This window comes from Solanum lycopersicum, chromosome 10 (assembly GCF_036512215.1).
Source record: "Solanum lycopersicum chromosome 10, SLM_r2.1".
Taxonomy (NCBI): Eukaryota; Viridiplantae; Streptophyta; class Magnoliopsida; order Solanales; family Solanaceae; genus Solanum; species Solanum lycopersicum.
This window is the reverse complement of record NC_090809.1, coordinates 49,520,584-49,542,839: the sequence shown is the minus strand read 5'-3', so window position 1 is coordinate 49,542,839 and position 22,256 is coordinate 49,520,584. Positions and strand designations below refer to the sequence as shown.

Sequence of the window (22,256 nt, the reverse complement as noted above, 5' to 3'; positions counted from 1 at the left end):
GTCATATAATCAAACTAACACTTACCAAAGTTTTCTCCATATTTTCCCCAAGTATTCTAACGGTTCTAAAAATTGATTGACTATGATTAATTCTCATAACTCGTGATAAACAACATAATTAATGTTATTAAATAGCAACGAGTAATGTATGACCTTATAATTCATGATAAATTACATAATTAATGACATTAAATAACAGAGTAACCTATGACTTCACTTGTCGGCTGTCTCGATGCAATACTTTTGTCTTGGTCTATTTCTATGTCTGTATGACTTGTCACACATTTTTTTATCAAAAAATCTGGTTAGAATTTAATTAAAAAGATATTTTTATATTTTAAATTTTAATATACTTTTTCTTTAAAAAAAGGCAAAAAAACACAATTATAATTTTTTAACAAAATTTTCTATTCATTAGCACTAGCCATCTTAGGATGATTCGATTGAACCATGTGCCGTGATTATTTTTATTTACCTTTATACTATATATTTACGCTAACAAATAATTAAACCTAAAGAACTATAATTTAAGTGAGGATACATATTATTTTTTCGTGCTTTAATATTAACATATTCAATATAGTTCTACAAGCATGATTTGAAAAAAGTAATATGTATGAAGATCTTACATCTATTTATGAAGGTATAAAAATTATTTTTTGATAAATTTTCAACTCTATTATTTTTTTCATGCTTAAGAATATTTTGGACTGATTTAAAAGTTATCTAAACCTATTTTTAAGTTAATTTTTGATTTATAGAAGTGATTGACATATATAAAATATAACTTAAAATAAATTTAAAATAATTTAAAATAAGTTAAAAAGTGTTTAACAGGATCAAAAATAACTTCAAATAAGTAAAAGATATGAAGATGTTGAAGATTTGTAATCAGCAACATGTACAATGTGAGAGAGGAAGAAAATATCTTTTCATTATTGTTGAGAAGAAAGAAGAATGAGTACACTGCACATGTATTTATACACACTACTAACTGTGCTAACTAACTCTAACTAACTATCAAACAAACTTAATTAATGATTTAACTAATCAACTAATCACCCAACTAACTAAGGCACACTAACACATTTATTGAGTTCCTTTACACTCCCCCTCAAGCTAGATGATATGAAAATATTTTTCATTCCTAGCTTGGATATCAAATAAGAATGTAACTGTCTACCAAGTCCTTTTGTAAACAAGTCAGCAGTCTGTTCTTCAAAGGGCAGATGAGCAGTGATAATAAGACCTGCTTGGATTTTTTCTCTTGTGAAATGACAATCGATGTCTATATGTTTAGTTCGTTCGTGAAAGATTGGATTAACAGCAATTTGAAGAGCTGATTTACTATCTGAAAATAAGGTAATTGGAACCTTAATATCTACACCTAATTCTTTGAACAGGCTAGTCATCCATACCACTTCTGCGACTGCAGATGCCATAGCCCTGTACTCAGCTTCTGCTGAACTACGAGACACAGTAGCTTGTTTCTTCGACTTCCAGGAAATAGGTGAATTCCCATACTGCAATACATAGCCTGTAATAGACTTTCTGCTATTAACACAGGCTCCCCAATCAGCATCACAATATACCTTCATTAGATTATCACCACCAGATGACATTAATATCCCAAGACCTGGAGCATTCTTCACATATCTCACCAATCTCATGGCTGCCTCCATATGAGATGTTTTAGGAGAATACATAAACTGACTTAGAGTTTGCACAGCAAATGCAATGTCTGGTCTTGTTGTTGTAAGATATAACAGTCTTCCAATAAGTTTTTGATAACTTGTATGGTCTGTTAGTCCTGGATCCTCATGTGATGATGGGACATATTGATCAAATTCAGTTGTCGTAAGTTTCTGATTTTGGTCCATGGGAGTTGTAACAGGTTTAGCTCCAGCAAGTCCCATATCTGCCACTAGTTCTAATGCATATTTTCTCTGATGCATCAATATTCCTGCTTCACTTCTAGCAAATTCAATTCCTAGAAAGTACTTCAACTCTCCCAAGACCTTAATCTTGAAAGTTGTTTGTAGCACATCTTTAGTGTGTTGTATCATAAATCCATCATTGCCTGTCAGTAGTAAATCATCCACATATACTAGAATTATGACTATCTTCTCACCTTCTTTCTTTGTAAATAAAGAATAATCACCAGTACTTTGTTGAAAGCCAGCTGAAGTTAAAGCAGTAGAGAGCTTAATATTCCATTGTCTCGATGCTTGTTTCAATCCATATAAAGATTTCAGAAGTTTACACACTTGACCAGCCTTTCTTCTTGGCTTAGAAAAGCCTTCTGGGATGGTCATATACACTTCTTCATATAGATCTCCCTGCAGGAAGGCATTGTAAACATCCATCTGATATAACTTCCATCCTTTAATTGCTGCTATTGAGATTACAGCTCTCATTGTGGTCATCTTGACCACAGGTGAAAAGGTCTCTTGATAATCTAATCCCTTTTTTGGTTTTACCCTTTAGCCACCAATCGTGCCTTAAATCTTTCAACAGTCCCATCTGCCTTGTATTTGATTTTGTACACCCATCGACATCCTATTGCCTTCTTTCCTTTGGGAAGCATAACTATTTCCCAAGTCTTATTGTCTTCTAGTGCTTGGATTTCAGCTTTCATAGCATTTACCCATCTATCATCAGTTGCAGCATAAGTGTAATTATGAGGTTCAGTGTCAGCTGAAAAATGTGAGAGGAAACTTTGATATCTTGGAGAAACACCAGTATAATCTATATTATCACCAATAGAATAAGTACAAGAACTAGATCCTGTCTTGATCACATAATCCTTGTGCCATATAGGAGGTTTGGAACCCCTTGTAGATTTCCTCACTTCACCAGTATCTACTGGAACTGCAACAGCTGAAGGTAATACTTCAATATGTTCATTAGGTACTACTACATTATCAGAGGGCAAGGCTTCAACATTGTCAGAAGGACATATGATCAGGTCATTATAAGAGAAATGATGATGATTCATATTGTGAGTGTGTGAATCTTCTTCACTGCCCTTAAATGGAAATATAGATTCCATGAACACCACATCTCTACTAACAAAGAATGTCTTACTGTCTAGATCATATAGCTTGTATCCTTTTTGAAGAGCACTGTAACCAATCAACACAGCTTTCACTTCTATTGGACTAAACTTGTCCTTTTGAGTAAGATTTGTTGCAAAACATAAACACCCTATGACCCTTAGGTGTGTTAAAGATGGAGATTTGTTATACATCAACTCAAAAGATGACTTTCCACTCAATACAGTAGAGGGTATTCTATTCAACACATACACAGCTGATTCTATACATAATCCCCAAAAACCATTTGGCAAATTAGCTTGGAACTTTATAGCCCTTGCAGTTTCAAGAAAATGTCTATGCTTCCTCTCAACAACACCATTCTGTTGTGGTGTGTAAGGACAAGAACTCTCATGCAGTATACCATAACTTTGTAGTAACTTGCTGCAATCATGACTAAAGAACTCACCACCATTATCTGACCTTATCCTTTGAACCTTCTTTCCAAACTGTGTTCCTACCTCAATCAAGAAGTTTTTAAGTAGCATGAAAACATCTGATTTGAGTCTCATCAAAAACACCCATGTCCATCTTGAATAATCATCAACAATGGTTAAGAAAAATCTCATTCCATCAAAAGTATTACATTTATATGGTCCCCAAACATCAACATGTAACAATTGAAATATAGCAGTAAACCTGCTTATACTTTGTGGAAAGGGTAATCGAGATTGTCTAGCAAGTGGACATATTTCACAGTTACTCAAAGTAAAAGGTTTTGTCTTACTAATATCATGAAACATAGGTATCCTCTTAAGAACATTTATTGGGACATGACACATTCTTTGATGCCAAGTAAGTGTATCTACTTCTTTACTTGATGAAAAACACTTGTCACCATATCTGTCACCATCAGTTTGTTTATCTTCTATCAATGAATACAAAGTGTAGAGGCCATCCTCTTCCTTACCAGTCGCCCTCACCCTCCCAGATGAGAGATCCTGTAACACACAATAGGTTGGATAAAATGTAGCACAACAATTCAAGTCTCTTGTCATTTTTGAGACTGACATGAGATTGATCTTGAAAGTTGGCACACATAAAACATTAGTAAGAATATCACCTCCTCCCAAGTTGCAATTTCCAACATGTGAAACTCTTGTTGAGTCTCCTGTGGGTAATTGTACTTACCCTCCATTTACTTGTCCTGCATATTCTAACAATCCTCCACTCAAAAATGTCTATGATCACCTATCATGTGGTTAGTGGCACCAGTGTCTACTATCCACTTCACATGATTACTTTCATGAGAAAATAAATGGTTTGTACCTGTCAAATTCACACTGTTATTGGCAACACCATTTCTGCCAGCACAAGCATCTATATGACTGGATGATACAAATTGTTGTGGTAGCAGATGTGACTGATGCTGTACACAACAATGAGGATCATATCTAGACTGGACAGCATTGTGGCAACACTGAGGCATCATTTGTTGACTTGAGTGTTGCATCCTTTGAGAACCTGCAAAATTAGGATCAGCCAAACCAGTACTACTACCTGTCAAAGAACCAGCAACAACCATATTAGCTTGTCTCTTCCCTTTATAATCAGCAGGATACCCAATGAGCTGAAAACATTTTTCCTTCATGTGTCCTGTTTTGTGACAATATTCACATTTCTTCAGTTTGTTGCATTCTCCTCTAGTATGTCCCTTCATATTACAATAATCACAGAAGATGTGTCCTCTTTTCTGTCTAGTTGTGTCATCCCCGTCTTAGAGTACATAGCTATGGGTGTGGGATAATCCAGCATCATCTTACTAGTTCCTGCTACAATCCTTTGACATTCATCTTGATTCACCATTGCATACACTTGATTAACATTAGGAACTTGAGGCATCATCAGAATTTGACTTCTAGCTTGGCTATAATTGTCACTTAGACCCATCAAAAATTGCAAAACCCTCTGATATTGTAAATGTTCACTAAATTCTCTAGATTTAGGACAATCACATGAAGGTGGTGGCATGATTGAATCATACTCATCCCATAAATCCTTCAACTTAGAATAATAGACAGACACAGATGAAGTACCCTGAACTAGAGTGAAGATTTCTTTGTGCAATTGAAAAGTTCTTGAGCTGTTTATTTTATCAAATCTTTCTCTCAAATCCTCCCAGATCGAGTAACTGTTTGAACAAAACAAAACACCACTCAAGAGATCTTTACTTACATTGCAATGATCCACGAAACAACAATTGCGTTACATCGATCCCACAAACGAGCCAAATCTCCAATGAACTGACCTCGATTTACTGATCCATCAATGAAACCGAGTTTATTTCTACCTAGTAAAGCAATCTTCATAGCTCTGCTCCACAAGGTATAGTTATCAGATCCACTTAACATAATCCTAACAGACAATGAACCAGGAGCATCGGAGGGATATAGAAACAGGGGATGATGATAATCGATAGATGGTGTGATAACAGTAATATTTGTAGAAGTATTCTCTGAAGCATTTTGTGCCAGATTTCCTAAATTCTCCATAAAATCAAGCAGCAAGAAGAAAAAGAAAAAAAAATCTACGAAAGAGATGGATAAAATTGCTTGAATTCCTCACTTCATGTGGAATAAATCCTCTCGATCTGCATTGTTAAGGCTCTGATACCATGTGAAGATGTTGAAGATTTGTAATCAGCAACATGTACAATGTGAGAGAGGAAGAAAATATCTTTTCATTATTGTTGAGAAGAAAGAAGAATGAGTACACTGCACATGTATTTATACACACTACTAACTGTGATAACTAACTCTAACTAACTATCTAACAAACTTAATTAATGATTTAACTAATCAACTAATCACCCAACTAACTAAGGCACACTAACACATTTATTGAGTTCCTTTACAAAAGAAACCCTTCCCCCCACACACCCTTTTTATTATTATGTTGACTTAAAAATTATTTAATTTAATTTTTAATTTTTAATTTAATTTATTAGTATTATTATTATTATTTAGATCAATCAAAACGGGCTCTTTTAAGTGCTAAATATAATTTATAAAGACAACAAATCTAGTATTCATTGTTTTATAAAGAGGGGTGGGTGGTGAAATCATCATAATGGACTAGGAAAAGCAGTAGGACAGCACAACCAAATTTTTAAGCATTCGTTGAATTCATAGGACGTACGTAAAATGGATGGAGAAGACAAATAAAAAGAGTCAAAAAAAAACTTTATACAAAACTATTTTAAAATAAATAATTTTATAACAATTGACCAAACAAGAATCCATTATTTTTTTTATATGTTAGACGTGGGTAACTAGTGTGAAAAGATGAACAAAATTTTCAAAATTCATTTGCCTCATTTACTAATAAATCTAATCAAGAAAGATTCCATCCAATCTTGCCCAATTGGCCTACAAAATTACAAGGACTAATCATATTTGTTGGCATATTATTTTATTAATATGGTTTATAATGTTAGTATTATTATAAGTATTACTATTGTACCAACTAAATATAAGTCATCCCAAAATGAAAGCACATGTTGGCCATGTTACGAAGAAATTGTGTGGAACCTCGTTTTGAGTTGACCGCCGCCAGCTTCACCTTAACCAACTTGTTTTATTTTTTTATTGTAAGAAAAGTAAGTATGAAAATTATTATAATTCTTGATGTGAAAGTTATTAACTCATTTAATTTGAATGCCCTCTGAGAAAATAATCACTATTCCATGGAAATTATGTGTATAAGCGATATTAAATATTAATTAACATAGCTGCAATTTGTTTTTGTTACAATTTGCAATCAACTTTTAACTACAATAATGAATTAGTTTTGTATAGTTTACACATTTATATAATTTAGAATTTATATAATTTTTATATAATATAATTTGTATAACTATTTAAATTTAGATGTTTATTTTTATTTATTATTTTGAGTTCATATAAAATAATTAAATTATACCGATGTACTTGTAAATTATACAAATTATGCAATTTAAACTGTAGTCAAAATCTGTGAACACATAAACCATAACCACGATACATACTTAAATTTATTATCATAACTATTTACAAAAATTTCCCCAAAAACAATCTGACAAAAAGACTCCAACTGTAATGTTTAATTTGTTTGATTCATATATTATAATGTTATACAAATATTATAATGCAAAATTATTTATATAACGATTAATACCATTAATTATATGCTAGTAATGTGATGATTTTTATTTTATTTCATTTTATTTTATTTGATCAATGAAACACAATATTATCTTGCATTTTAAATTATTATTTTTTTAAATGTATTGGAGGCGAATTGGAGGAGCCACAAATATCAAGGACGTGTGTCCAACCCTTGGGGCATTAAATTGAGCATAATTATAAGTGCAATCTTTCGAGTGTTTATTTAGGTAGTAAACTTAAAAAACTCTTCCAAATTAAAATTAAAATTATTTAAACAATTCCTTTTTAATATTTAAATACTAGAATATCAGCTCATTATGAATTCTCAAATGAAAATAAATAAATAAAAAGTTAGTGGACTTTTATAGCCAGTTTAAGTTGATTTTTAGTTTTTGAGTTATAAATTACAAGTTAGAAATCTTAATTATGATCTTTGATTTATTTTTAGGGAAAATTGTATACGATAGCAAATTAATAACCTAAATTAAATGAAATAGCTAGAGTTTGATTTAATTGTGCTCCATAGCAAACATTAGCTAAAATTTGTCAGCGTCTCTCTCCCAAAAATCTCGCTCGCCACTCTCCATTTTCGCTCGCCTCTCTCGCTTTATACACAGAAGTGTATAATTCTGTTTCTGTTTGTCACGACTCAAATCGGGTCGCGACTGGAACCCACACTTACCCTCCTATGTGAGCGAACCAACCAATCTAAAACTTAACATTTCAATATAATATCAACAGAAAGTAATGCGGAAGACTTAAACTCATTAATAAAATCAATAACTATTATTATCCCCAAAATCTGGAAGTCATCATCACAAGAACATCTATGATCAAATTACTAAACTAAGAGTATTCTAAAAAGCTAAAACAAGTAAAAGCTAGTCCATGCCGGAACTTCAAGGCATCAAGACATGAAGATGAAGACCCAGTCCAAGCTAGAAGCATTAGCTCACCCTGAAATTCGGTGTGATTGAAGACTGGCTAGAGTTACTGTTGAGTCGAAGATGACGACACATTTGCTGCACTCCACAATAAACAAGAAGAAAACATAAAAGTAGGGGTCAGTACAAAACACGGGTACTGAGTAGATATCATCGGCCAACTCAAAATAGAAATCAATATATACCAAGTAATATCATAAAATCAACTATGATACTCAACGTGTAGCAACAACAAGTACTATATCATTAACAATTACCGTCAAGTTCACACATGAGGACTCAAGCCTCAATACCATACTCATTTGGGAATTATGTTCATTAGATTGAGTATATTAACATCTTTCAAGATTCATTATCTTTATTTCTCTTGTGTCGGTACGTGACACTCCGATCCCCTACTACTATGTGTCGGAACGTGACACTCCGATCCCCTAAATCTACGTGTCGGTTCGTGACACCCGATCCCCTAAATCTATGTGTCGGTTCGTGACACCCGATCCCCTAAATCTACGTGTCGGTTCGTGACACCGGATCCCCTAAATCTACATGTCGGTTCGTGACACCTGATCTCCTAAATCTACGTGTCGGTTCATGACACCCGATCCCCTAATCTCCTTCTATCAATTCATCAAGCCTTCTTTCTTACCAAGGCATCATCATTAACAAAGAGATTAGGGTTTTGCAAGATTTGGGATTCAATAACTTCATCATGCTTATATAATCACAATTATATAATTACATTCATGCAAGCATACAATTAAGCACATAGCAGGGTTTACAATATTATCAATACATATCATTCACTATTAAGAGTTTACTACGAATATCGTAAGAGAAACCATAACCTACCTCCACCGAAGACTAGTGATCAAGCACGAATTTCCCAAAGCCTTGTGTTTTCCTCTTCTCGTTCGATTCTCCCTCTTTCTCTTTGTTCTTTCTATTTTCTTATTCAAACCCTCTTTCTTTTACCCTAATTAGTATATAATTAAGAATGAAAGATGGCAATAATAACCCACTAATTAACTTAAGGTTGCCTCTTTTAACCCCCAAGTAATTAGACTTATCAACCTTAACCCTCTAACTTTATAATTAAAGTAGGAATAGTCCAAAACGTCCCTTAAAACGTGTAAAGAAATCCGACCCATACTGGGATTACACAACCTGTGATGGCCCGTCGTGCCTGCGACGGTCCGTCCTGCAGGTCGTCGCAAGGTTCAGAGACTCAATTTCCACCAAAGAGTCTGTGACGGTCTGTCACGCCTGTGACGGTCCGTCCTGCCATTCCGTCACGAAGTTCAGAGAGTCGATTTTCAGTACCCAATTTCAGAATTTCTAAGTGTTTTGAAATAAGACCCCGCGACGGTCCGTTGTTACCATGACAGTCCGTCGTGGGGTCCGTCGTCTCAGCCAGTTTTCCAGAAATAAAATCTGCTGCTCAAAACGACTAAACAAGTCGTTACACTGTTTTGTATAAAGCGAGAGAAAATTTTATATTCATGCAAAAATGTATATCTTCGTGTTATACACTTAATTATACAATTTACAAACATTTTACTTCAAATATTGCAGAGAAAAAGGCCAACGAATCATACAATTGCAGTGAAATACAATTTTCTCTAGCTTTATACAACAGAAGTGTATATATTGTGTTTCTGTTTTTGTATAAAGCGAGAAAAACATATATCTTCTTGCTATACACTTATAATTATGCAATATACATACATTTTAATTCGATTCAACTGTATGCAAAACAAATTATACAATTGCAGCAAAATAGGCCAGCGAATTATACAATTTAGGCCAGCGAATTATACAATTGTATATGTATAGCAAATTATACAGTTTTATGTTTGCTAGGGAGCGCAATTATGCAAAGTTTGCTATAGAATACAAATATGAATTTTTTGTTTGCTATATGTGAAAGTTGCCCTTATTTTTATCATTTTACCTCAAAATCCAATACTTACAAACATTTTTTAAATTTACTAGCTAATTTGAGGCCTGTAATCTAATTTCATATATTTTGTTGGAAAAATTACATAAATTTACAACTTAAAATATTATAATCCACTCTCGAACATATTTTTATCCCCTTTTAGATACATTCCTCCCATGAAGTAATATATATCATTAATAATGTATCAGATAACCAAGGAATGTATTCGAGAGTAACAAAAAAATTGAGATTTTTGTAATTAAGAAAACTTCTACAAAAGGATGTAATTAGCCTCTAAATATATGATATTTCTATACCTTAAACCTTTCTTTTTAACAATAAACAACTTAAATATATTACTTAATAATCTTTTTCAAATATTCATACGATATAAATGCATTATTTACAACCCAAATCGAGAAAGTAAAATTTTAAAAAATTCTATGCAGCAAGGAAATAGAGAATTGTATTAGATTATGAGTTAAAACATTTCACATTCGAGGAACATAAAATGTTGATATCTTTGAAAAAATTTATCGATCTTCTATACATTTTCGCAAGTGGTATCTATTTTCTACAATGTTATCATCTTTTTTTTTGTAATATTTGCACCATAAATTTTGCATTTGATAATATACTAATCATTGATCAACCAACTTGTAAAGAAAGGTTCATTTACAGGTTCAATATTACATCATTATATATATTTGTAATAGTAATTGAATTAGTTTTGAATAAAAAATTATTTTGACAATTTCAAATAAATATAATAAGAGATAATAATAATATATTAGATTCTTCAATGATTAATATCATGTCAAAAATATATAGTTGAATTAAATAATTAATTTAATGAAATTCTTTTTCTATTTTATTTAAAAATCACTCAAGAAAATAGATTATAATTATGAGCCTGTTTGGATTGGCTTAGAAAAGTAGCTTTTAAAAAGTATTTTTGAAAGTGCTGAAACTTATTTTTAAAATAAATAGTTATGTGTTTGGATAAAAGTGCTGAAGTTAAAAAAAATTGTTGATATGTTTGCAAATAAGTGCTGGTAAACACATTTTTTTATCACGAAGCACGTCTCCCTATAGCTTTGACTGCCAGAGGTCGGGAAGAAGGGGGGTGACTGGGCCCTATCACAAAATGAGCAAGTTAGCGACTTGTCAAAGCTTGGTGGCATCCGAAATACCCTTAAAAGTTGTTAACCTGATAAAAATTGATTAATTTAAGATTTTTATACTTGCAAAAATGAAACAAAATTAATTTATATTTTACATCCATAAGTAATTATATTTTGCTATCATTCACATATTACTTTATTATCACAAATTGTTTATGAATAATAATAATAATAATATATAATAATAAACAATAATAATAATATAATAATATTAAAATATTAATAATAGTAATAATAATAATAATATAATAATAATAATAACAACTATATAATAATAATAATAATGATAATACATAACAATAATAATAATAATAATAAATAATAAAAATAATAAAAAATAAAATATTAATAATAATAATATATATAAAATAATAATAACAATAATAAAATAATAAAAATATTAACAACAACAACAACAACAACAACAATAATAATAATATAATAATAATAATAATAATAATAATGATAATACATAACAACAACAACAACAACAATAATAATAATAATAATAATAATAAAAATAATAAAAAATAAAATATTAATAATAATAATATATAATAAATAATAATAACAATAATAAAATAATAAAAATATTAACAACAACAACAATAATAATAACAATATAATAATGATAATAATAAGAAGAAGAATAAGAATAATAATAAAATAAATAGTAATAATAATAATAAAATATTAATAATATTAATAATTATTATAATAATATAACAACAACAATAATAATAAAATAAAATAAAATAAAAATAAAAATAATAATAATAATAAAATTAAGGGTAAAAAGGTAATATACATAGTCAACAGAAAATGACTTTTAAGTTAAAAAAAAAAGCACCCCTCACCTAGCTTTTAACTTTTGACTTAAAAAAAGTTATTTTTGACTTAAAATAAGTTACTTTGATAATTGTCAAATACTTCAATAAGTCAAAAACTGACTTTTAAGTCAGTTTGACCAGCTTTTAAGTCTATCAAAACAGGCTCTTAATATATTAACAATTTTTGTACTAATCCCATCTATAGATTAGTTTTGAGTAAACTTATAAAAAAATTTATAGGTGTTTAATAAACAAAAATTATGACTTATTTAACAAAATATTAGAATAAAACATCTCATTCTTTACGAAATGATAAAAAGATAAAAAAAAATCGACTTTATATTTTGTCTTTATATTCATTAAAATTAGGAGAACAATTTAAGATGGTAAGGAAAAAACTTTCTTCTAAAGTAACACTGAGAAATAGTGAATTTTACTTTTGTCTTACAATTGTTTTACAAAAGTAAGACCATTATTTAGGGAATTAACCAAAAGTGAAGTTCTTAATGTTTAAAAAAAAGTTGCATTATTGATCTTCCTAATAAGAGATCTATATCGAAATGTGTATTATTTTAGGATGCAAATTAGAAATAAATGGCGAGGAATTTATTGGTATAAAACATGAGAGGGGAGAGATTTGTGGACTGAATCAAATGAAGAATGTGTTAGTGTCTATTTACTTGTATCATAGACTTACTTCTAAAAAAATCTTATAACTTATAGTTTCTAGAATAATCATGTAACTTATGATAAAATTTAGCTACTTGAAGAAATATTTTGACAAATTTAAAAATAGAATTTTAAAATGAAATATATATATATATATATATATATATATATATATATATATATATATATATATATATATATATATATGAAAATGACCATATTATCCGTAATCGTCCTCAACTTCATATTTCTACATAATAAAAAAATATCTTCATTTTAACCTGTCAACTTTGAATTTAAATCAAACTTACATTAATTCACTATTCAGATTACTATTTTTGAAATCGAATAAAATTAAAAAAATCATTATATATTTTAATGAAAAATTACCTTTTTATAATCTAATAAACATTTTTAGCTTACTTTGAATGCAAATATATCATCCTATTCATTTTGTTTGTAAAGTTACTTTTTGACATCTTTAAAATATTATTTTTCAATATTAAAACTATTTTTATTTATTCTTTTATTTCAATCTAATATATATTATTAATTTATCACACTTATTTCTTTTCAGGGATATTAATTAGAACAAAAGTAAAAGTAATTAGTTATATTTTTTAAATAATAAATTTTATATTAAAGTAGGCATTTTTAGTATATAATGAATAGAAAAAAATATTAAGAATTAAATTAAAGTAATAGTAAAATAGAGTAGTGAGTAGATATCTAGTAACTTATAAAAAAGTAAAGTAATAACAAACTGAGTTGAAGGTAATAATAATAACTAAAAATACTTCTAGAACTATTTAGTTTTCTTTTGGGATAATGCCCAAGTACCCCCTCAATCTATGCCTGAAATTTCAGAGACACACTTATACTATACTAAGGTTCTATTACCCCCCTGAACTTATTTTATTAATAATTTTTTGCCCCTTCTCGGCGTACGTGACACTATCTTGTGGGCCCAACAATGGTTGACTTTTTGTTCCAAACCAGTGCCACGTAGACTAAAAAGGGGTAGAAAATTACTTATAAAATAAGTTCAGGGGGTAATAGGACCTTAGTATAGTATAAGTGTGTCTCTGGGATTTCGGGTATAGGTTGAGGGGGTACTTGTGCATTATCCCTTTTCTTTTTATCATTTTTGATAGATTTTTGTTTGCGTGAAATTATATTTTTACATTTGATCACCACTCACTTCATATATAGAAAGATGTTTCTAGAATTAATTATTTTTCTTGCTATTTTTCTTAATAGATTTTTGTTAGAATGAAATTTTATTTCAATTCTTGATCGTCTTAAATGTAAATATATCATCCTATTCATTTTTATTTGTAAAATTACTTCTTAACATCTTTTTCTTTATTTCAATCTAATACATGTTATTAATTTTATCGCACTTATTTCTTTTCAAGTATATTAATTAGAGTCAGGTGAAATAAATAATTCATAATGTATATTTATATTAAAGTAGGTATTTTTTATAAGCATAATAGTTTGATGAATAAATATTACAATGACTCATAAAAAAAGTGAAGTAATAACAAAATAAGTTAATAATAATAAAAATATCTAAAGTTGTTTCTAGAAATATTTAATTTTCTTGTTATCATTTTTGGTAGAGTGAAATTACATTTTTACCCCTGATCATTATTCACTTTATATATATATCTTTCTAGATTATTTACATTATCGTTCTTAATAAATTTTTGTTAGAATGAAATTATAATTTTATCCTTGCTTGTCCTACCACTTCACTCTTCTATTTATTATTAGAAATACCAATACTTAAAATATGCCAAATCAAATTGACTTAGTCCTGATTTCATATGGGATAAAATATCTAATTGAGCACCTTATATCGTACACTTTTTTTTTTTTTTACCACGGTCAAAACTCTTATATTTTTTCTCCCTTGAATCAAATTCACAACTTAAAAATTAAAAGTGAACGGTTCGTACCATCTGAGCAACTTCATCTTGGCTCAGCCTATATAATGATTATCAATTATCAAATATTGTTCTTACTTTGAATTTCAATTTAGATCCCTAAAAATTAATCCTAAAGTTTTTTCTCACCTTTTCTCTTTCATCTAGTTCCCTTCCCCACCTCGAGACTCTCTACACCTAAATCCTCCCTTGTTGACAATCTTGGCATAAAAATACAGTTGGTTAGGATGATTTCTCTATACTGATACTATTTTAGAAATTGGATTTGACATTGAAAATATTGAATTATATCTTGTGACTTACAAAGTAATAATTGGATGGCAGATTTTTTGTATTTGAAATGTTTTTTAATCGTATCTAGGAATTTATTTCCAAATCGAAGTTGTAGATAAATTGTATTTGAGAAGTTTTTTATTTTATACTCAAAAAATTTTAAAAATACGTTTACACTCTGATATATAGTGTATTGTTATATTATTTGATATATAACGTATTTTAGAAAGTTATATCACTGGCACAACAAATTTTAGAAAGTTGTAAAATTGCTGACGACATAAATTATAGAATTGTTGATATGCTTGATAATTAGCCAAATTATCGGTATGTTGGTAAAAAAGACATCAAAGTGTTGCTATTTGTAAATTTTCTCATTTCATGACCCTCCGTCCTTGTTGTTGGCATTTAAATATGTGATTTTATCTCGTGATTTGAAATCAACATTTGAATATGCGATTTTATTTTTTGATTTTGAGTCATGCATGTAATGGAATTCCGAATTCTTCAAAAGCTTGATTTGAAAATTTTATATAATGATTTTCACATTTTTTAATATAAAAATTTACCCAAAAATTATATTTTATATTAAAATCTCCACCATTTATATCTACATATTTTTTTCGAAAATATCAAATGAGTAATGAAATATTTACGAAATATGTAAATGATAACATAGTTACTAATGATATTGACTAAGAAATAACTCAATAAATATAGTGCCCTACAATTCATTCAATTTGTATCTTATTTTAAACTAAATTTCAATTAATAAATGTTATATACCCTTTAATTAGAATAATCTGTGATAGTACATTTTTTTTAAAAAAATTGGGTCACATATTGCGCTTTTATTAAAGAATAATTTATGATAGAATATTATCCTTTTGTATAAGGGGGTAATTTTGATAATTTTCATACACCTTATGAGATTTATTTGTGTGAACAAAAAATTCATTTTAAAATTCTAATTGTATGTCCAAACAATGGTTTAACCTTATCTCATGTGATTTCATATCACCAAACTAATTCTACACTTGCAAAGTCATGCCACAAATAAGAGTTTTCACCTCCAACGGTTCAAACATTTATAGGATCGTTTGGTAGGGTGTATAAAAGTAATGTTAAATAGAATGTACTAATAATGATTGTATTGATAATGCTTGTATTAGTGATGTTTGTCTTAATTATATATAGACTATTGTTTATGCATTGTTTGGTTTGGTGTATTAAATAACATGCATTGCATATTAATATGTTGTTTATGAAGATACCTTTTTTCAATTATGGCAGAAAATATATAAAATCATTATGAGGGGCAATGAGGTTTTTGGCCATGCTAATGCATGCATTAAAACCCCTTACATTATTAATATCTAGAAATTCATGGTATTAATAATACACACTTTAATACATCATAAAATGCATATCTAACGCATTAGTTATACATAGAGCTGTCAAAAATATGGACAAAATAATATGTTGCTAAGTTTGTGAGATTATAATAATTTTGATACTTGATATATAATATATTTATTAACTAAATCATGGTTAGAGGTTTACTTTGAAAAATTAAATCTTAACCATTTATTTTAACTTATGTATGTGTTATTAATCCAAATAGAAACTTGAAAAAAATGAAGAAAAGAGAAATGAAAAGGAGCCGGATCCATCTAAATTTATGATCTTTAACACCTTTATATTTGTTGATGAAAATAATTGATATATGTCACTTAACTCCTAAAATTATTGGGTTATATCAATAGTAACATATTTTTCATGTGTAAAGAGAAAAAATATATACAATTCAAAATTATATTAAGTGGATAGTATAATTGTTAGGTACGAAATTGTAACGACCTATTAGTCGTTTTGAACAGTAGAGTTTATTTCTGGTAATTACAGTCTGAGTCGACGGATCCCACGATGGACCGTCATGGGCACGGCGTACCGTCGAGGGTGTGTCGTTCCAAAACACTTAGAATTCTGCAAAAATTAGGTGCTGAGAACAACTCTCTGAACTTCGCGACGACATGGCAGGACGGACCGTTTTGGGCACGACGGACCGTCACAGACCCTTTAGTAAAATTCAGTCTCTGAACTCTGTGACGACTCAGCAGGACGGACCGTCGCAGGCACAACGGCCCGTCACAGACTGCGTAACCCTGATTGTGTCGGATTTCTGTTAAAAGTTTTAAGGGGCGTTTTGGACTATTCCTGCTTATAATTATAAAGTTAGTGGGTGAATGTTAATAATTCAATTACTTGGGGGTTAAAGGAGATAACCTTGAATTAATTAGTGGGTTACTTTGGTTATCTTTTATACTTAATTATATTGTAATTAGGGTAAAAGAAAAAGGGTTTGGAATAAAAAAAAATAGAAAGAACAGAGAGAGAAAGGGGAGAAACGATCGATCGATCGAGAGAGGAACGAAGAGGACAACAGAGCTTTGGGGAATTAGCTTGTTTGATCGCAATTCTTCGGTGGAGGTAGGTTATGGTTTTTATGCTATTCGTAGTAAACTCTTAATAGCGAATGGTATGTATTGGGTAGTGTTGTAAACCCTTCTATATGCTTAATTGTATGCTTGCATGAATGTGATTATATAATTGTGATAAAATAAGCATGATGAAGTTATTGAATCCTAAATCTTGAAAATCCCTAATCTACTTTGTTAATGATGATGCCTTGGTATAAAAGAAGGCTTGATGAACGAAAGTAGTGAGATTAGGGGATCGGGTGCCACGTTCCGGTGCCAGGAAAGTATATGAGGATCGGAATGTCACGTTCCAACACCAGGATAGTATATGGATCGGGTGCCACGTTCCGGTACCAGGATAGTATATGGATCGGGTGCCACGTTCCGGTACCAGGATAGTATATGAGGATCGGAGTGTCACGTTCCGACACCAGGATAGTATATGGATCGGGTGCCACGTTCCGGTACCAAGATAGTATATGAGGATCGGAGTGTCACGTTCCGACACCAGGATAGAATATGGATCGGGTGTCACATTCCGGCACCAAGATTAGTAAAGAGAATGAATCTTGAAATATGTTAATATACTCAATTTAATGAACCTAATTCCCAAATGAGTATGATGGGGAGGCGTGAGTCCTCATTGATGTGCTTAGTGTTGTGACCAAGGGTTACGGTAATTGTAAATGCCGCATGTTGAGTATTGTAGTTGATTTTATGATATTATTTGATATATACTGTTTTCTATTTTGAGTGGGCCGATGATATCTACTCAGTACCTGTGTTTTGTACTGACCCCTACTTGTATGTTTTTCTCATTTTATTTGTGGAGTGCAGCAAACGTGCCGTCGTCTTCAACTCAACAACAACTTTATCCAGTCTTCACCGCGTCAGATTTCAGGGTGAGCTATTGTTCCTAGCTCGGACTGGATTCTCTCTCATTCATGTCTTGATGTCCTTGAAGTTCGGACATGGACTATCTCTTGTATTTGTTTTAGTTTCCTAGACATTCTTAGATTTAGTAATTTGAGGATAGATGTTCTTGTGATGATGACTTCCAGATTTTGGGAATAATAAGTTTTGATTTTCATAAATGAGTTTAAGTCTTCCGCATTATATTATGTTAATTATGATTGAAATGTTGGGGTTTAGATTGGTTGGTTCGTTCACATAGTAGGATAAGTGTGGGTGCTACTCGCGATCCACTTTGGGTTGTGACAAACTTGGTATCAGAGCATTAGGTTCGTTGGTCTCATTACACAAGAACTAGTCTAGTAGAGTCTTAAGGAACGGTAGGGGGACGCCTTTACTTTTCTTTGAGAGGCTATAAGACTTTAGGAAAATTCCATTCTTTCTTTCTTTCGTCCTTTACTTTTCTTTGAGAGGCTATAAGACTTTAGGAAAATTCCATTCTTTCTTTCTTTCGTGCTATTACTTGGATCCAATTGGTATCTAGGTGATACAAATTGGTATTTGACCATCTTAACTCTATTTCGCAGATGGTTAGAACTAGAGCAACAACTACGCCAACACCAGCACCGGCAGGACAGGGTGCGTCTGAGCTAGCCACTGGGCTGTACTTCGAAGAGGAGCAGTGACAAGGGATCGTGGTAGAGGTCGTAGGAGGACATGGAAGAGGACAAACACCTGACCCATCTAGTACGAGGGCGGTGACTCCTCCACTGACTGAGGGAGTAGTAAGAGAGGGTGAGGAAGGGGAGAATGAACAAGTACAAAATGAGGGATTGCCACTCCAACCTACCCCAGAGATGATCAATCAGGTTCTTGCTTATCTTAGCGGCTTATCTGATCAGGGTCAGACACCTCCAGTGTTTTCTGCACCAGCACCTCAGGTTCCGGAGGTACAACATGCAGCTACTGTGGCTCCCCGCATGGATGCCTCATTGGAAATAGGCACGTTTCCTTGTCTGACTACAGGGCCTATAATGACAAATGATCAGCATGAACTTTTCAGTAAGTTCTTGAAATTGAAACCTCCAGTCTTCAAGGGTGCTGAATCTGAGGATGCCTATGATTTTTTGGTTGATTGTCATGAGCTACTACACAATATGGGTATAGTAGAACGATTTGGCGTTGAGTTTGTGACTTATCAATTTCAAGGGAACGCCAAAATGTGGCGGAGGTCACATGTTGAGTGTCAACTAACAGAGACACCACCTATGACTTGGGCATCATTCTCTAGCTTATTTATGGAGAAGTATATCCCCCGGACCTTGAGGGATAGGAGGAGAGATGAGTTCTTGAGCCTAGAGCAAGGCAAGATGTCGGTGACTGCGTATGAGGCTAAGTTCCGTGCATTATCCAGGTATTCCACCCAGCTTTGCTTCAGTCCACAAGAGCGGATTCGCCGTTTTGTGAAGGGGTTGAGGTTAGATTTGCGGATTTCAGCCTTACAGGTAGCGGCTACGGCAAAATCCTTTCAAGAAGTGGTAGACTTCGTGATACAGGTGGAGGGAGTGAAGCCAGATGACTTCACCATGGCATCGACATCTAAAAGTTTTCATAAGGGAGGGGAGTTTAATGGTTCTTACTCTAGAGGACAGGGTTCAGGAGGTTACTCAGTCCGACCAATTCAGTCTTCACTACAGACTGTAGTTGGGGGTCCACCTCAGACCGGTCAACACTTCTCTGAGAGACCTATGCTTGAATCCAGAGAATGTTATGGATGTGGGGAGACTGGACACATTAAGAGGTATTGTCCAAAACAGAGTTACAGACCTCAAATAGTCAGAGGTAGAGGTGGTCATGGAAGAGGCCGTCATTCTAGAGGGCGTGGTGGCCGAGGTAATGGTGGTCACCAAAATGGCCAGGGTGACGGACAAATGGGAACTACTGCAGCGCAACCTGGTAGAGGCAACAGACAAACAGGTGATAGGGTCCATTGTTACGCTTTCCCCGGGCGGTCAGAAGCGGAGACATCAAATGCTGTTATCACAGGTAATCTTTTGGTTTGTGATTGTATGGCTTCTGTATTATTTGACCATGGCTCTACATTTTCATATGTATCTTCCTCATTTGCTAATGGTCTTAATTTACATTGTGAATTGCTTGACATGCCTATTTGTGTTTCTACTCCGGTGGGCGAGTCTGTGATAGTTGAAAAGGTGTATAGGTCTTGTCTTGTGACTTTTGTGGGGAGCAATACTTATGTAGACTTGGTTATCTTAGAAATGGTTGACTTTGATGTAGTTCTGGGTATGACTTGGCTTTCCCCAAATTTTGCAATCTTGGATTGTAATGCTAAAACTGTGACGTTATCCAAGCCTGGGACAGATCCGTTAGTGTGGGAGGGTGACTACACTTCCAATCCGGTTCGTATCATCTCCTTTCTTCGTGCTAAGAGAATGGTTAGTAAAGGGTGTTTAGCTTTCTTGGCACACCTCAGGGATGACACTACCCAAGTACCTTCAATTGAGTTGGTTTCGGTAGTCCGTGAGTTTCTGGATGTGTTCCCTGCAGATCTTCCTGGTATGCCACCAGATAGGGATATTGACTTCTGCATTGATCTTGAACCGGGTACTCGCCCCATTTATATACCCCCTTATAGAATGGCTCCCGCGGAGTTAAGAGAGTTAAAGGCCCAACTGCAAGAGTTGTTGAGCAAAGGCTTCATTAGACCAAGTGCATCCCCCTGGGGTGCTCCGGTTTTGTTTGTGAAGAAGAAGGATGGAAGTTTTAGGATGTGCATAGATTACAGACAACTAAATAAGGTAACGGTTAAGAGCAAGTATCCTTTTCCTCGCATTGATGATTTGTTCGATCAGTTACAAGGTGCTTGTACCTTCTCAAAAATCAACTTGAGATCTAGTTATCATCAATTGAAAATACGGGTAGCAGATGTGCCCAAGACTGCTTTTCGCACCAGGTATGGGCATTATGAGTTCTTAGTAATGTCTTTTGGGCTTACGAATGCCCCTGCTGCTTTCATGAGCTTGATGAATGGGATTTTTAAGCCATATCTGGACCTCTTTGTGATCGTAATTTATTGATGATATATTGGTATACTCAAAGAGCAAGAAGGAACATGAGGAGCACTTGAGAATGGTATTGGAAATGTTGAGGGAGAAAAAGCTTTATGCCAAATTCTCTAAGTGTGAGTTTTGGCTAGATTCAGTGTCCTTCTTGGGGCACGTAGTTTCTAAGGACGGAGTGATGGTGGATCCTTCCAAGATTGAAGCAGTGAAGAATTGGGTAAGGCCTACTAATGTTACAGAGGTAAGGAGCTTCGTTGGTTTATCTAGCTACTACCGTCGATTTGTCAAGGGATTTTCTTCTATTGCTTCCCAATTGATGAACTTGACTAAGCAGAATGTTCCATTTGTATGGTCGGATGAATGTGAAGAAAGCTTTCAGAAACATAAGACTTTGTTGACTACTGCACCAATTCTCACCTTGCCAGTGGAAGGAAAGAACTTCGTTGTTTATTGTGATGCATCCTATTCTGGTTTGGGTGCAGTGCTAATGCAAGAGAAGAGTGTAATTGATTATGCTTCGAGGCAATTAAAGGTGCATGAACGTAATTATCCTACCCATGATTTGGAGTTGGCTGCGGTAGTGTTTTCATTAAAGCAATGGAGACATTATCTATATGGGGTGAAGTGTGAAGTCAATACAGATCATTGTAGTTTACAGTATGTCTTTACTCAGAAAGATTTGAACTTGAGACAGAGGAGATGGATGGAACTACTGAAGGATTATGATGTTACCATTTTGTTTCACCCAGG

General features: G+C 32.5%; 1 protein-coding gene across 1 annotated transcript; it reads right to left on the bottom strand.

Annotated features, from left to right (window-relative positions):
- Nucleotides 1-910: 910 nt before the first annotated feature.
- Nucleotides 911-2,426, bottom strand: LOC138339182 (uncharacterized mitochondrial protein AtMg00810-like). The gene is made up of 3 exons (XM_069290665.1): nt 2,243-2,426; nt 1,388-1,894; nt 911-1,249 (listed from the first exon to the last, which is right to left on the bottom strand). The coding sequence occupies exons 1-3, from the start codon at nt 2,424-2,426 to the stop codon at nt 1,071-1,073; spliced, it is 870 nt and encodes a 289-aa protein (XP_069146766.1). The 3' UTR covers nt 911-1,070.
- Nucleotides 2,427-22,256: the final 19,830 nt, after the last annotated feature.

Excerpts from the sequence above, each read along its gene's own strand:
- LOC138339182 (XM_069290665.1), bottom strand. The coding sequence starts at position 2,426 with ATGACCACAATGAGAGCTGTAATCTCAATAGCAGCAATTAAAGGATGG. Across the intron at positions 1,895-2,242 it reads TAAACTTCTGAAATCTTTAT|CTGTTACAACTCCCATGGAC; the intron begins ATGGATTGAAAC and ends CTGGAGCTAAAC. Across the intron at positions 1,250-1,387 it reads TAGCCTGTTCAAAGAATTAG|GTCTTATTATCACTGCTCAT; the intron begins GTGTAGATATTA and ends AAATCCAAGCAG.